The sequence below is a fragment of the Ornithorhynchus anatinus genome, chromosome X1 (assembly GCF_004115215.2).
Source record: "Ornithorhynchus anatinus isolate Pmale09 chromosome X1, mOrnAna1.pri.v4, whole genome shotgun sequence".
NCBI lineage: Eukaryota > Metazoa > Chordata > Mammalia > Monotremata > Ornithorhynchidae > Ornithorhynchus > Ornithorhynchus anatinus.
This window is the reverse complement of record NC_041749.1, coordinates 96,398,785-96,413,050: the sequence shown is the minus strand read 5'-3', so window position 1 is coordinate 96,413,050 and position 14,266 is coordinate 96,398,785. Positions and strand designations below refer to the sequence as shown.

At 41.7% G+C, this 14,266-nt stretch overlaps 1 protein-coding gene across 9 annotated transcripts in view; it reads left to right on the top strand.

The window, feature by feature from the left end:
- Positions 1-14,266, top strand: part of ITPR1 (inositol 1,4,5-trisphosphate receptor type 1) — a 336,719-nt gene that overhangs the window by 188,398 nt on the left and 134,055 nt on the right. For 5 of the 9 annotated variants that reach the window (XM_029050131.1, XM_029050126.1, XM_029050125.1 and 2 more), the window contains one exon: positions 3,562-3,594. The exons of the other annotated variants lie outside the window; for them this stretch is intronic. In XM_029050131.1, the coding sequence (XP_028905964.1) occupies positions 3,562-3,594 (33 nt within the window). The remainder of the gene's footprint in view (positions 1-3,561; positions 3,595-14,266) is intronic. 9 annotated transcript variants of the gene reach the window in all.

The window sequence follows — 14,266 nt, the reverse complement described above, 5'->3', positions numbered from 1 at the left end:
CCCCAAGACACAGTCATTGCTGTAAAAGCCAGATGATTTTTAAAATCCCACAGAAAGGTGATTTATGTTAGTCCTACTATGGATTGCAAGTCTTATACAGGAGGTATTGAAAGGACTCTAAATGGAGACAAAACTACATTCAGCCACATTGAATAAAGATTACGAATCCCCTCTCGTTGAATACGTTAGCAACAGTGGGGTAGGATACCAGGAAATCACTGTTGCCTAAAAAAATTGGTAAAAGGGAGGAACTTCTTATGAAGAAGAAAATTCATCCACGTCAGCCACATGACAGTAGTGCAGAGAAACTTTACCAGATGATCTCACCAATCCCCCAAATAATGTTGTTGTTTTTCTGACACTGATAAAGACCTTGAATAAAATAGAGCAATAGGCAACAGGCATTGTCCATTTTTTATATTATTTCATCTTTGTCTTTATATTTAGTATTAACTGTCCACTCTAGCTAAAGCTTGATAAGCCTAGCACTTCCAATAGCTCATTCATTCTGAGTCACCTTTTGATTGTGGTAGCTTGGCTTGCAGGATATAATCACCAATCACACCTCCAGCTTCCTCCAGTCATGCCTCCTTGCTTAGATGATAAAAGACAAAACTCTGAAGAATTTTCATTGATTGCCATGTCCGTCCTTCCACTCCAATTTTCCCATCAACCAGCCCCTTGTCTTGATGTTGGCCAAGGACTGTACACTCCTCTAGGCTGAGTCAGAACAGTCCTGGCTGACAGACTGCACTCTTTCGCCTCCACTTCACTAAGGTTTTCATCCATGACTGCCATGCTTGGGCATGTATTCCAGCCTTTGATTTCTAAGCAACAACTCTTCTCATTGAATGTATGTTTCACAGCTGTTCTTAGTAGTTTTACCTGATTTAGCTACATTGTCCCATACCTCAGTGAAGACAAGGCCAAAGCCAGAGCCAGTGGGCATGTAGTAGAATTGCTCTCGGATTTCCTTAATTCCCCAAATTCCTTTGTAGATATACTGTTGTCAGACTGATTATCACTGTCATTTGTAGGAATTCTTGCTGGTAGCTCGCTTCATTCCTCGATGAAGTAATCGTTAGAAATCTTGTCAGCTGAAACCACACCCTGCTTTTACAACTACAGAGCCCAAAAGGAAGAATAAGTCTACTTCTCATTGAGCCCAAATATACTCCCTGGTATTTGGCACTTTGGGAGGAACAATAATACTTGCAAACTCCGGGAGCCTGAATAGTGCTAAACAGAGCATATTGTACAATGTATGTGTAATCCATGTACAACACGGCATGAAAGATTTTACTAGGGAGTAAGCTTAGACATTAAGAGAATTGGGCTCAGCCTCAACAACAAAAGAAGCCCTTAAACCAAACAAACCCTGTTCTATAACTGAAATCAAAATCTCTTAAACTAGGCCAGTCGTTTTTTTGCAATCAACAGGAAACATTCAGATTTATGGACATTGTTTTAAGAGTTTACATGGGACAATGCAACTGAAGATGACTGTTTTAGTGTTCACTCTCATGCAGTCCAGAAAGCTGCATTATGAACTGCAGAATGTCATTTCCTCCAGCTGCACTGCTGGCCTAAGTTTCCAGCAGTCTAGGACTCAGCCGGTTAATCTATGACCCTACTGTCAGCACCCAAACTGTAAAGCAGCTTGCAGATATCTGGCACCACAGGGGCTTGAGGTGACATAAGGGGATCTGATTAGGGGGATCTCAATAGAAGAATTGCTGTATTGTACTCTCCCAAGTGCCCAGGACAGTGCTCTGCACACAGTATGCACTCAGTAAATACCATTGATTGACTGAAGCAGTTCCAAGCATTTATTTTGTGCAGAGCACTGTACTAAGCACTTGGGAGAGTACAATATAACAGAGTTGGTAGACACATTCCCTCCCACAAGAGCTTTTCAATCTAGTCCATTGGAACTGGAGGGATGGGGGAAGTGAAACCCTCCCACCCTGCCACGAAGAGCCATTATGGCCTGCCTAGATTGTCTCTTTTCCCTCTCGCTCAGAATCCTCCTCCGAGACTGCCGTGAACCATGCCAGTTGTGGAATACTGATAAAGTGCTCAGGGTGCAAGGCCTCCTCACTGCCAACTAGTTCTTGGACATTTGTCCAGAATACTAAATCATAGATTTTACCAGCACATGAGAGTGCTTTTTCAGAAGGTAAAATGGGGGATGCAAATCATCAGAAAGAGTAGTATCTGGCTCAGTGGAAAGAGCACGGGCTTTGGAGTCAGAGGTCATGAGTTTGAATCCCGGCTCTGCCACTTGTCAGCTGTGTGACTGTGGGCAAGTCACTTAACTTCTCTGTGCCTCAGTTCCCTCATCTGTAAAATGGGGATTGACTGTGAGCCCCACATGGGACAACCTGATTCCCCTGTGTTTACCCCAGCGCTTAGAACAGTGCTCTGCGCATAGTAAGCACTTAACAAATACCAACATTATTATTATTATTAGTATCTTGGATCACCTTAAATCCACGTCTCCTCTTGGACTGTTTTGACTAACGAGCAATATGCATTAAATGAGGAAGTGTTTGGTCTTGTTATCCAATTTTTCAGTCAGCTTTTATCTCATAATTCTTCCTTGCCTACATTTGATAAAGCATTGTATTTCATGCTACCACTGTGGCTGATTTTAACATAAAACATAAATGTTTTATTTATCAAAAGTAATCTTTGTTGAAAAGAACTTTTCCCCAATTTTTGGTGAGCGAACCCCACCACGGGTCGAATCTAGCATTTAGTCATAATTAATCTTCCATTGGGCTGCGTGTCGGTGGAAAGACATTTGGAATTCCACCATAAAACCTTTCATTTTTTTGATAAATCACATGTTTAGAATACTGTGGTCAGTAGCACTGAGCATTTTTTCTTTATCAATTAAATGCCTGTTGACATTAAGAGTTTATCTGGGTTCAACTTCAGAGTCATGCAGAAATATACTTGAGATGCATTACAGGCTTCAAAATTCCCAAGTTGATCCGTATATATTTACACCCCCTGGTATCCAGTTTTCCTCCCAGGTTTGAGACATCATTCAGTCTTATCCTCAACTTGCCGTTGACTCACCATCAAGCTGTAGACACAAGAAAAAATGGAATTCTTTCATACGAGTTGAATTGATTCTTCCTCCCAACCTGCTACTCTTTCCCACTATAATGATTAAATTGGAGATTCTATCTTGCTTATAACCCTGTCAAATTTTAGTGCCTACTCATAAACCCAAGGGTGGAGTTCTTGGAACTTGTTTAGGTGATCTGTGTGGTTTGACATGTGGCATGTGAACAAAGCATGATTGCATCCTGTCTGTTTAGTTCTACAGCAGAATGTTTCTAGCAGAGCGGATGTATGCCGGTAATGTGATAGTGACCTGAAGCCTGGCATAAGGACTTTTTGCCAACTGTGACTGTTACACTACTATCCTCTAGGCCTCAAGTAGCAAATGATAGTATAGAGAAATTCCCTACACTTACCAACTTATGCTTTATTTCTTATTGTTGGCTCTGAACCTCTTCTTTTTTTTCCCCCCTTTTTCTTTTCCAGCTGATAACCATTGATGAATTGGATAATGCTGAGGTCTTAATTTTTCTCTCTTTTAATGTTCCATGGTAGTGTTTCCATGATGTTTTTACAAGTAGCATTGTGATCTGTCCTATAGTTTTCAAATGTTTAACATTTGATTTTCAGTGCTGTATCCATACTAGTGAGTGCAACCTGCCGTGTTGTGTCTGAGCATTTCTCATAACTAGTTCATTATTTGTAACGAAGTCATTTATGGCTCTATGTAGATACAGTTTTCCAAACTGTATTTACCCAATGCCACACTTGCTTCATCTACTCTGTAGGAATGGAACTGAATGTGTTGGTGATATTGATCGTACATTTATGGAACAGAAAGTCCTGGTCTGTTTTTGAGAGGCTGGTACAATTGCTCTCCCCATGCATAAAACCCCAAACATAGTATTTGTATATATTGACACAGTGTACTAACTCTTCTCCAAGTTGTCTTGGAGTTCAGAGAGAAGAAACTTTGTAAGTTTTGCTTATTAATAAAGAAGGATCATTAAGAGGAGATTGTGGTTGTGACCAGCTGTTGCCTTCTGGGTGGGCCAGGCAAAATACATAAGGTTAGACTCAAATCCAAGCATAGCAGAGATCCAAGTCTGATGAGAACGATAATTGAACCTCTGATATCATCTGTGGGATTTGGAGTATAATTTCAGTAGCTGTCTTTTCTTGAAAAAAGAAAAGAAAACAAACTGTAGGTTTCAGAGCTGAAAAAATTCCAAGATCTTGAAGCACATTATTTTGTAACCCAGGATAATGGAATATTATTGGAGATTATGCAGTAGTTGAGTGTGGTTTTAATATAGACGATCAACAGTTTTTACCCCACTGCATCTGAATATTTGTTCAAATGGCCATTTTTTTCCCTCAATCACTGGGATGGGAAGCAGTATAGTCTAGTGAAAGGGCATGGGTCTGGGAGTCAGGAGACCCGGCTTCTTATCCCAGCTCTGCCATTAGTCTGTTGGGTGACCTCAGGCAAATCACTTTAATCTCATCTGGAAAATGGGAAGAATAATTTCAGACATTCCCTACTTCAAAGGGATGTTGTGAGGTCCAAGAAAGGTAGTTGTTATGCACGAGCTTTGGAAAAATAGTATGATACAGATTCAAAGTATGCCCAGTTCTCTCATAACCTGGAGGTTGGATTCTGGCAAAAACCCACATTATAGTACTCACTGTGTCCAAGAGTACCCACATGCATGCATTTGCACAGACCGTTTCTTCCGACACCATGTTGCCCTATAGTCACACAAGCTCAAGTTGTTGGATGAACAACTTCCTAATTTCCTAACAGCATTCTAGGCAAAAGACATAGTGAAAGCATGTGCTAAGGCAGAACTAAGTGTTTTTTTTATTATTATAAAATGCTAGTTTAATGATGCTAGAGAAATGTGCCCTTTGAGAATTAAACAATAGTTTTAAAGCATATTAGCAGGCTGGGAGTGGAATTCTGCAAACTTCTATTTGTCTGAAGCTTTTGGAGAAGTTACTGATTTGGAAATCTACCTTATTACTAAATATAGAGTATTCCTTTTTCATGAAATCTAATTTAGTGAAAAAAAGGTAGAAATTTAACTGCCAGTAGAATATGACATATATATATATACAAAATTGGGAATGCCACTATCACAGTGCTCCCATTAACTGAGAGATGGTCCCGGGCTCTGATATGCTAAACCTGCCTCCCACACACCAACTAGTGTTCCCCATGCCCCAGGAATCACCTGCTGCTCTCTGCGTGGCCTAGTGGAAAGAACATGGACCTGGGTTCTAATCCTGGCCCCGCCACTTACTTGCCGTGTGACCTGGGGTAACTCATGTAACTTCTCTTGCCTTGGTTTCCCTGTCTGTAAAATGGGTATTAATTCCTACTCCTACTTAGATTGTGATCCCCAAATGGGATTAATAATGTTGGTATTTGTTGGTATTTGTTAAGTGCTTACTATGTGGCAAGCACTGTTTTAAGCGCTGGATAGATACAAGGTAGTCAGGTTTCCCATGAAGGGCTCACAGTCTTCATCCCCATTTTACAGATGAGGTCACTGAGGCACAGAGAAGTGACTTGCCCAAGGTCACGCAGCTGACAAGTGGCAGAGCCGGGATTAGAACCCAGGACTTCTGACTCCCAAGCCGGGGCTCTTTCCACTGAGCCACACTGCTTCTTTATTGGCTCCTCTAGGAGTGCAAATGCAGCAAAAATAGCTTTGAGGGCACCCTCCCCCCTCAATTTCCTTTTTTCTGCCAGCCCCCATTTCCACCTGGTGGTGAAGGGGGCTGCTCAGTTTTTCCCCCTCCCACTGTATATATACACAGATGCACACACAGTTGTCCTTGGCAGGGAGCAGACTGGCGCAATGGTAGTAAAAGAAAGTACATGAAACAAAAGCCACTTCAGCTGCTGCCCCTATTCCTGGCTAGCCAGTTTTCTCTCCCCACAAGTTCCTATGACTTGATTTGAATTTCAGCAAACTAGCAGTGGCAATGGCAGTGACTAGAGCAGCTTTTGTTTCATTTGCTTTCCTCTGTTGCTGCTGCATTGTCTGTCTCGTGCCAAGGACGGTTGAGTGATTTAGTACATTGGTCTGTACAAATGCGGGTATCTCAATGAGAGTTTGGATGCCTGCGTGTGTGTCCCCATTTCTCCCTGTCAAATACTCCTTTTTAGTCTGCTCTTACCTACAGAAACTGTAGATCTTGCTGTTGGTGTCTACTGGGTCTATAATGCCCACATCATCACATTTTCAAGAAATGTGGTAACGAGAAATGATCACTTTAGCTTAGGGGTACCACCTTCTCAATCTACATTTAATTTCTAATTATCATTATTACTTTTTTTCATTTTTGCCCCTATTTTGTGCCAAGCACTGTACTAAGTAATAATAATAATTATGATATTTGTTAAGCGCTTACTATGTGCCAAGCATTGTTCTAAGTGGCTGGAAAGGTACAAGATATTGAATCAGATGTTGTAGTAATCGTATATATTAGCACCCCCTGGGTGTAGCGCTCTGTACTAAGCACTTGGGAAAATACAGTAGAAGCTCGAGATGTGTTCCCTGTCCACAGGAGATTTCACTCTAAAGGGGAAGGCAAAACTATTCACAGTGAGGGTGATGAGAGTAAATAATTGACCCTACCATTGATTATGTACTTATACACAAGAGCTGAGGAAGGGTGAAAATAAAGATGTAAGTCCTAGCTGTGGCTAAAAAGTTGATCTGACTCAGGATGTTGGGATTAATCAGAGAAAGCTTGTTGGAGGAGGTGGGATTTTAGGAGGGCTTTTAATGTGTGGAGAATTGTAGTCTGCCTGATTGCACAGGGGAAGAGAGCTCCAGGCCCGGGTAACAGCATGAGCGAGGTGATGGAGGCAGGTGCAGATAGGTTAGCTCTGCACCCAGTAAATGCTCAATAAATGTCTTTAATAATAGTAATGTTGGTATTTGTTAAGCGATTACTACGTGCCAAGCACTATTCTAAGCATTGGGGTAGATACAAGGTAATCAGGTTGTCCCATGTAGAGCTCACAGTCTTCATCCCCATTTTGCAGATGAGGTAACTGAGGGACAGAGAAGTTAAGTGACTTGCCCAAGGTCACACAGCTGGCAAGTGGTGGAGCCAGGATTAGAACCCATGACCTCTGACTCCCAAGCCCAGGCTCTTTCCACTGAGCCATGCTCCTTCCTATGATAGATTGATTGATGGAGAGAAATGGAAAATTTGAGCTGAGGAATGGCAGGTGAAGAAAGCTGATAGATGAAATGGGACAAGTTGGTAGAAGGCCTCGAAGCTGGTTGGGTGGAGCAAACAGTGCCGAACCTACCCTATGGGAGAATCCCAATCTAAGAAATAGGGGGAAAACAAGCACACTGGGGAAGATTTAACTTTGGAAATCCAGTAAAAAAACCCAACCCATTACAGTAGTAATAACAGGAAAAGCAGCAGTACATTTCTGATGGCAGGGAATAGTCCTCAGGCCCCTAACTGCTCCAGTCAAGGCCATAAAGTAGTCACGATCCCTGCCCTTAAGGAACTTACAGTCTAGAGGGGGGAAACAGACACTAAAATTAATTCCAGGTAGGGGAAGCAACAAAGCTGCAAATGATGGTTTAATTTTCTCTCTTTTTTCAGGGACTGGTCTTCACAGCAGGTTCTGTTTAGGAAAATTGATTTTTATATCCCATTTTCATCCCTAGAGCTCAGTGTATATAAATGCTACAGGGGTGAGGAGGCGGTGAGTCCCCAAGTGTTGGACAATGAAGTGCTCAAGTGGGGAAACAGAGTGTGGAGAAGAAAGATCAATCAGGGAAGGCCTCCTGGAGGAGATGTGATTTTAGGAGGCCCATTGATCAGACAGATGAACTAGGTATAAAATGCATGCATGAGGAGCTCAGAAACTTGTCAGTGGAGTTAGTTGATTTATATTCATGACTACGGTCGTTGTTTTTAACTGGTGAGGTGTTCATCTTACAGGGCCTGGGCCTCACAAACAGGATCTGTTTAGAAAAATTAATTTACAAGTTGCCTGCTTTTGGATCCCATTTTCATGCCGTGCACTCAAATGCTTTTGAGGGTATTCTTTCAGTTGCTGCAAGTTCAGCTTGTTTTGTCCGTGGTCGAATTATGAATGCAGTTAGAAGACACCTTTAGTCTTGGTCTATAGCATGCTGTTTTGCACCAGCTGAAGTGTTTTCTTGCCGTATGTAGGACTCGGTCTCCTGGCTATGAGTAAGAGGCTTATTGCTCCCTTATGGTTGGAGCAGGTGTGTTTAAAAATACACCAAAGGAAATGGAATACAGTCTGTTTATTAAAAGAGTGTTCTGGTGGTGGCTTGGATTCTTTGAAAATTCCCAGAGGAAGCAGTGGTGGCTCCCTTTTCATTGTTACTACTAGCAACTGTCAAAGTGTAGGGGCACGGAAGATGTTTTCAGGCTTTATATTTGTCTGGCTTTGTCGGAGATGTCAGAACTGGCCTTCCCCACCTACGCCTGCTCTGAGGACTAGAACACTTCCTTCTCTGGGCTTTTTTCCCTTCTCTTGTGCTCACGCAACCCATCCCACAATTTGTCTTCTTCGGAAGACTAATGAGTTAAGAATGGTCCAGGCTAGGAACAAGCCCTAAATTGCAAACACATCTTCCAAATACAGACTTTTAAAAATCATCCCCCAAGCACCCAATCTAGTAAGAGGCATCGGCAGGCCAGGGACTGGTTCGATTCTCAATAGTAAATGCTTAAGGAAAGTTGCCACTCCCTTGTGCCAAGCCGTCCTGGAAGAGATGTGCATTGAATGACTTGGGGGATACTCACTGTTCTAAGCCTTACTTTATAATGCTCTGGGACAACGGGGTGAATTAAGGACACAGCAGCAGAATTTCTGCAACCCCAAATGCAGCCCTAGAGTCAGCTTCAACCAGGAATGACAGAGAAACTTCTGTTAAAACGAGTGGTGTCAGACTTTCAAAGCAGCAAATGTGGCCTTGGTAAAAAAAAAAAAAAAAAAAAAGAAAAGAAAAGAAAAGAAAAAGAAAAGAAATCTTCCCTGTTAGGCTCCACAGAAAATCAGTGTTCAGTGATTGTTTTTTCCTATTCTGTCAGTGGAAAATCAGGGAGTTCGAAGGAGTACTAAATCTAATGTCCAGAATTTCTTTTAAAAAAATCATAGTTAATCGTCCTAAGCAGAAAATTTTTTTCTGGCCCGGTATGGCTCCAAGTTCATTTAGGCCAGAATGACACTCCTCTAACCCCTTTAGGGTTGATGATGAGAAAGTACAATCAGTCAAATACACCGAGGGGCAGACATCTCCATTAAGAAATTTGAAGGACAGTTCTTTTTTCTTAACTATGTTTTTCCTTGTCACTTATTTTATTTCCTTAGTCCGTATTTGTTCATTTCTAAGGATAGTTGACTGAAAATGTATCTGACCTGAGTTTGTAAAATTTGCTCCCATTTTCTATTCCTTTCCTCTAATCATCTGCTGACATTGCAGTCATTTCCATAGCAATAACTTGATGTTGGGAGGTGAGGGTATGACTTGCGGGGATAAAGACAGCAACAGATGGGCTTGCTAGACAGCAATCTTGTTTTTATGTGAATGTCCTTGGAAACAAGGAAACTGGGGGGAGGAGTGGGCAGTAAGCAGGGGTGGGTGAAGCCTTAAGTGGAGCCTTCTTGTAACATTACCTAGAAATATTTCTTGGTAGATCCACAAGTCTTGCCCCAGGTACAGCCTTTCCACTTAGATGATGAAGATTCTTCCCAGTTTCCACCATCTTATTTCACCCAGTGCTATCTTTTCAGTCATTAGTTCCAAAGCTTCACTACAAAGGTAATCACTAGGTGCTCACTAACCGTTTTGATTCTCTGTGCTGGGGAAAGGAAGCTAAGCAAATTGCAATCCATAGTTGCTTAGGGCCAAGCACACCTGCCTCCAAGTTTCCCTGCTGTGTAAGTTATTGCAAGATTCAAGCAATGAGTCCTCTTGTCTTGAAACTCCACTGCAGAGAAAGTCATGAGACCGACAAGGGGTTTTCTAAACCCTGGAAAAATAAATGTAGAAATACAGGGAAGAGGGACACTGCAGGAGTACGGCGGGGGTAAAACCAGTATTAAACTTCTCCGTAAGGGGGCGTTCTCATGACATGGAATATAAGTGAGAGATGTCCTACTTTTTTACATTGCAGTGAACTGCTCAGTTGGGTACCTGCCAACATTCAAGCAGCAGTTACATAAGAGCTGCTTTTTTTCCTGGAATTTAGGCTCACTGCTGATGTGTGACCTTCAGCAGTAATTGCCAATAAATGTGGTGGAGCTGTTTACTGTTAGATACTGGCAACCACAGAGAAGACTGAACTGTGAGAATACAGGGACGGTTGCAGGGCCTGAATAGTGTTTTTCATCCTAAAATCATTATTCCACAACTACTGAATCTATATAATTTATTCCAGTCAGATTTGTTTTTTGCTATTTGCATTTTATAACTGAATTCTAAGAAACCTACTGGTGATTTTAAAAACAGAGGCTGAGGAACTGCGTATTTATTTCTCCTCGGAGTCTTCGTATATCTTCTTAGAATCATTCCTTTAATTTTTTGGCAATTTCATATAGACCTCTTACCTTCTTCCTTCATACATATACATTTAGAAAAAGGCTTCCTAAATGCAGGAAATGGGGGAATTTAAGGCTCTTTTTACAGCAATGGCAGATTACCTTGATTTTAAAAGTTCAGTTTTTTTTAAAAAAGAGCTTTATTTTCTTTGTGGGTTTTCCAAAGCTGATGAAAAGCAGGACGTAGGAAAAAAAAAACGTATCTGCAAACCCATTCACTGGCTTTTTTCTCATCTTTTGAGGTTATGAGTGGGTGAAAAGAGAACTGAAAACTGATTCAAAGGGATTGGCTGAAGTGAATTCCTTTTGTGATGTGTTGATGACTAGCTGTAAAATTACATAGCCATAACTGAATTAAATTCATAACTCTTTTTTATCCTGGTTTTGTGGTTGGAAGGCAGAGAGTCATTTCATCAGGAAAATGATGGGAAGATTCAGGGTGAGGGATGGGCTTTCATCAAGAGGTGAGGATTCATGACATTTTCACTGTTGTATGTTATGTACCAAACTTAAAGCTTTGCCTCAAACACAGGAAATGCAAACCTGAAGAAGTCTGTGGTTGGACTTGTTGTTTTAAAGAACAATCACTAGCCCGTTCCTTCTTTTCAGTAGGAGTGCATCTTTTGGAAATAGAGACACACAATCTTGGAGGACCACGGGCACAATTTCAGTTCGCTAATTGTTTGACTTAATTTTCCCAAGCAGTCATGAAAATTGTGTTTTGTCTCTTTCAAATAGAAAGACATTTCTGATAGCAAAAAATATTTGCAGGAGGCTATCAATCAGCATAAACTGGTTGCAACAGTGAAGACTCCATTAACATGGTTGTTGATTCACTAAAACCATTGCGTGCATAATTTGGCATTCTCTGCTGGAAATTCCCTTCACATGTTTAAGATGATTGAAATTTGGGGAATCAATTAATTCTGAATTTGAGGAAGATGGTGCTGTAAAAGTATCCATTTGGTAGAGGCCTGCAAGAACTTGGAACCGCCTGTGGATACTGTGGGTGACAGGTGTAGGATTTGGGCCAGACTCAAACATTCCAGTCACTCCTACAATCCTCTGTTTGGGGTCCTCTTCAGGCTGGGTAGAACCATAGAGTGGCATAGAAGAGTGATTTGGTATGTAGGTGGTGGGTCCCTTGACCCTATGGAACCTCAAGCCCCAGGATCCCCTGGGAGATCACAGCACATGTACACAACGTACATAGAGTACCTCCAACTTCTTTCCATTTCTGATCAGACCTGGACTGGACCCGGGCACTACTGTCCCAGGGATTAATCCCGGTTGGGCGAGAGACAAACGGATCAGGCCACGAAATTCTGACACAGGCAGGGCTCAACTACACAGCAGTCCTTCTGGACTGAGTGTAATAGCATCACTCCAGCCTATTACATTATCCAGAAAAAAACATGGAAGTGATTAAGCAGCCATGAAAATAAGCATATAATCAGGAGCTAGATTGTAAACTCCTCCACTAGATTGTTAGCTTCTTGAGGGCAGGGATCATGCCTGCCAACTCTATTGCATCGTATTCTCCTAAGTGCTCTGGATCCAGTGAGCGCTCAATAAATACCATTGATCGATTGCTCTGTACACAGTAGTTACCCAATAAATGAGTGCCTACTCATGAGAGAGTTGCAGCGTGGCTTAATGGATAGAGCACGGGCCTGCAAGTCAAAAGAACCTGGATTCATATGTCGGCTCCTCCACGAGTCTACTGTGTGAACTTAAGTCACTTAACTTCTCTGGGCCTCAGTTACCTCATCTGTAAACTGGAGATTAAGAGTATGAGCCCCGTGTGGGGCAGAGGGACTATGTCCAACCTGATTAGCTTGTATCTATTCCAGTGCTTAGAACAGTGCTTGGCACATAGAAAATGCTTAACAAGTACTGTTATTGTTATTATTCATAATAAATGCCATTGACTGAGCTCTGTGCCTAAATGAAATCAATGTCTTAGGCTGGTCCTAAAGTAAATGAGGCAGGTGGCCCTGAAGCAATTTAATATACTATTCATTCATTCATTCAATCGTATTTATTGAGGGCTTATTGTGTGCAGAACACTGTATTCAGTGCTTGGGAGAGTACAGTGCAATAAACAGACACGTTCCCTGCCTACAAACCATCTCTCTCTCTCTCTCTCTCTCTCTCTCTCCCCCTCTCTCTCTCTTCCCTTGGTTTTCAGAAGAATCACCTTGCTTGGCTTTGCCTATCTGTCTCTAGCCCTCTGACTCAACCCAAGGGCAGTCAGTGCATCCACCCCTCTTTCTTCTCCTTTTAACCCCCACCCCGTTAATAATAATATTAATTAGGGTACTTGTTAGGTGCTTACTATGTGCTAAGCACTGTTCTAAACATTGGGGTAGATGCAAGTTAATCAAGTTGGACATAGTCCCTGTCCCACACGGGGCTCACATTCTTAATCCCCATTTTTACAGATGAGGGAATCGAGGCCGAGAGAAGTTAAGTGATTTGCCCCAAGTCACACAGCAGACATGTGGCAGAGCTGGTTTTAAAACCCAGGTCCTTCTGACTCTCAGGCCCATGATCCACTAAGCCATGCTGCTTCTTCAGGTGTTGGGTCAATATGAGCTGGAAGGCTGAGGCATGCTGGCAGTCTGTCAATCAATCTATTAATACTACCAATCTATTATTGAGTGTTTTCTGTTTGCAGAGCACCAAATGGGAGACTACAATGCAGTTTTTGGTACCCATGATCTCTGCCCTCAGGGAGCTTACAAACTGACATCTGTCCTGCTGTTTTCACACCTGCTTTCCCAGTTGGTTGTTGCTGTGGATTGTTGGGATCACAATTCCAAACATCCTGAGGGAACAGCTGCTTGAGCCGGGAATCACCCCACACATATAGAGCCCTACTCTGTAGGGTAACTGTGGAAGAACTCTGGGTATATTTTCTGCTGGCAAATGCTTGTGTCTAATAATTTGGGAAAACAATAGAAAGCACTGTCCTGTAAGCTCCTTCCTCTAGACAGTAAGCTTCTTGCAGGCAGGAAATGTGTCCTCCCCACTCTCTTCTATTGTACTCGCCAAAGTGCTTAGTACAGTGCTGTGCACCTGGTAAGTGCTCAGTAAATATATGATTGATTGATTGGTCTATTGATAAGGCAGTGGGGGTGACGTTGGTAAATGTGAGTGGGACCAAATAAAATTTTGTTGACCTCCTAATAATTTATTATAATTGGTAAAAAAGTTGCAATAGTTTGAACAGAATTATTTTAAAGTACACAATTAAGTTTCTTTAGTTTTGAGTACACATTAATGGCCTAACTACACCTTTAGGGAGTTTCCATGTTAGCAGAATTCTGTTAGTGGCATTAAAAGTACAAGCATTCATTCATTCAGTTGTATTCATTCATTCAGTGGTATTTATTGAGCGTTTACTGTATGCAGAGCACTTTACTAAGCACTTGGGAGAGTATATTAAAACAATAAACAGTCACATTCCCTGCCTACGGCGAGCTTACAGTCTGGGGGTGGGGAGAGACAGACATATAATCATTAATATAAATAAATAAATTACATATATACAGACGTTAATATAAA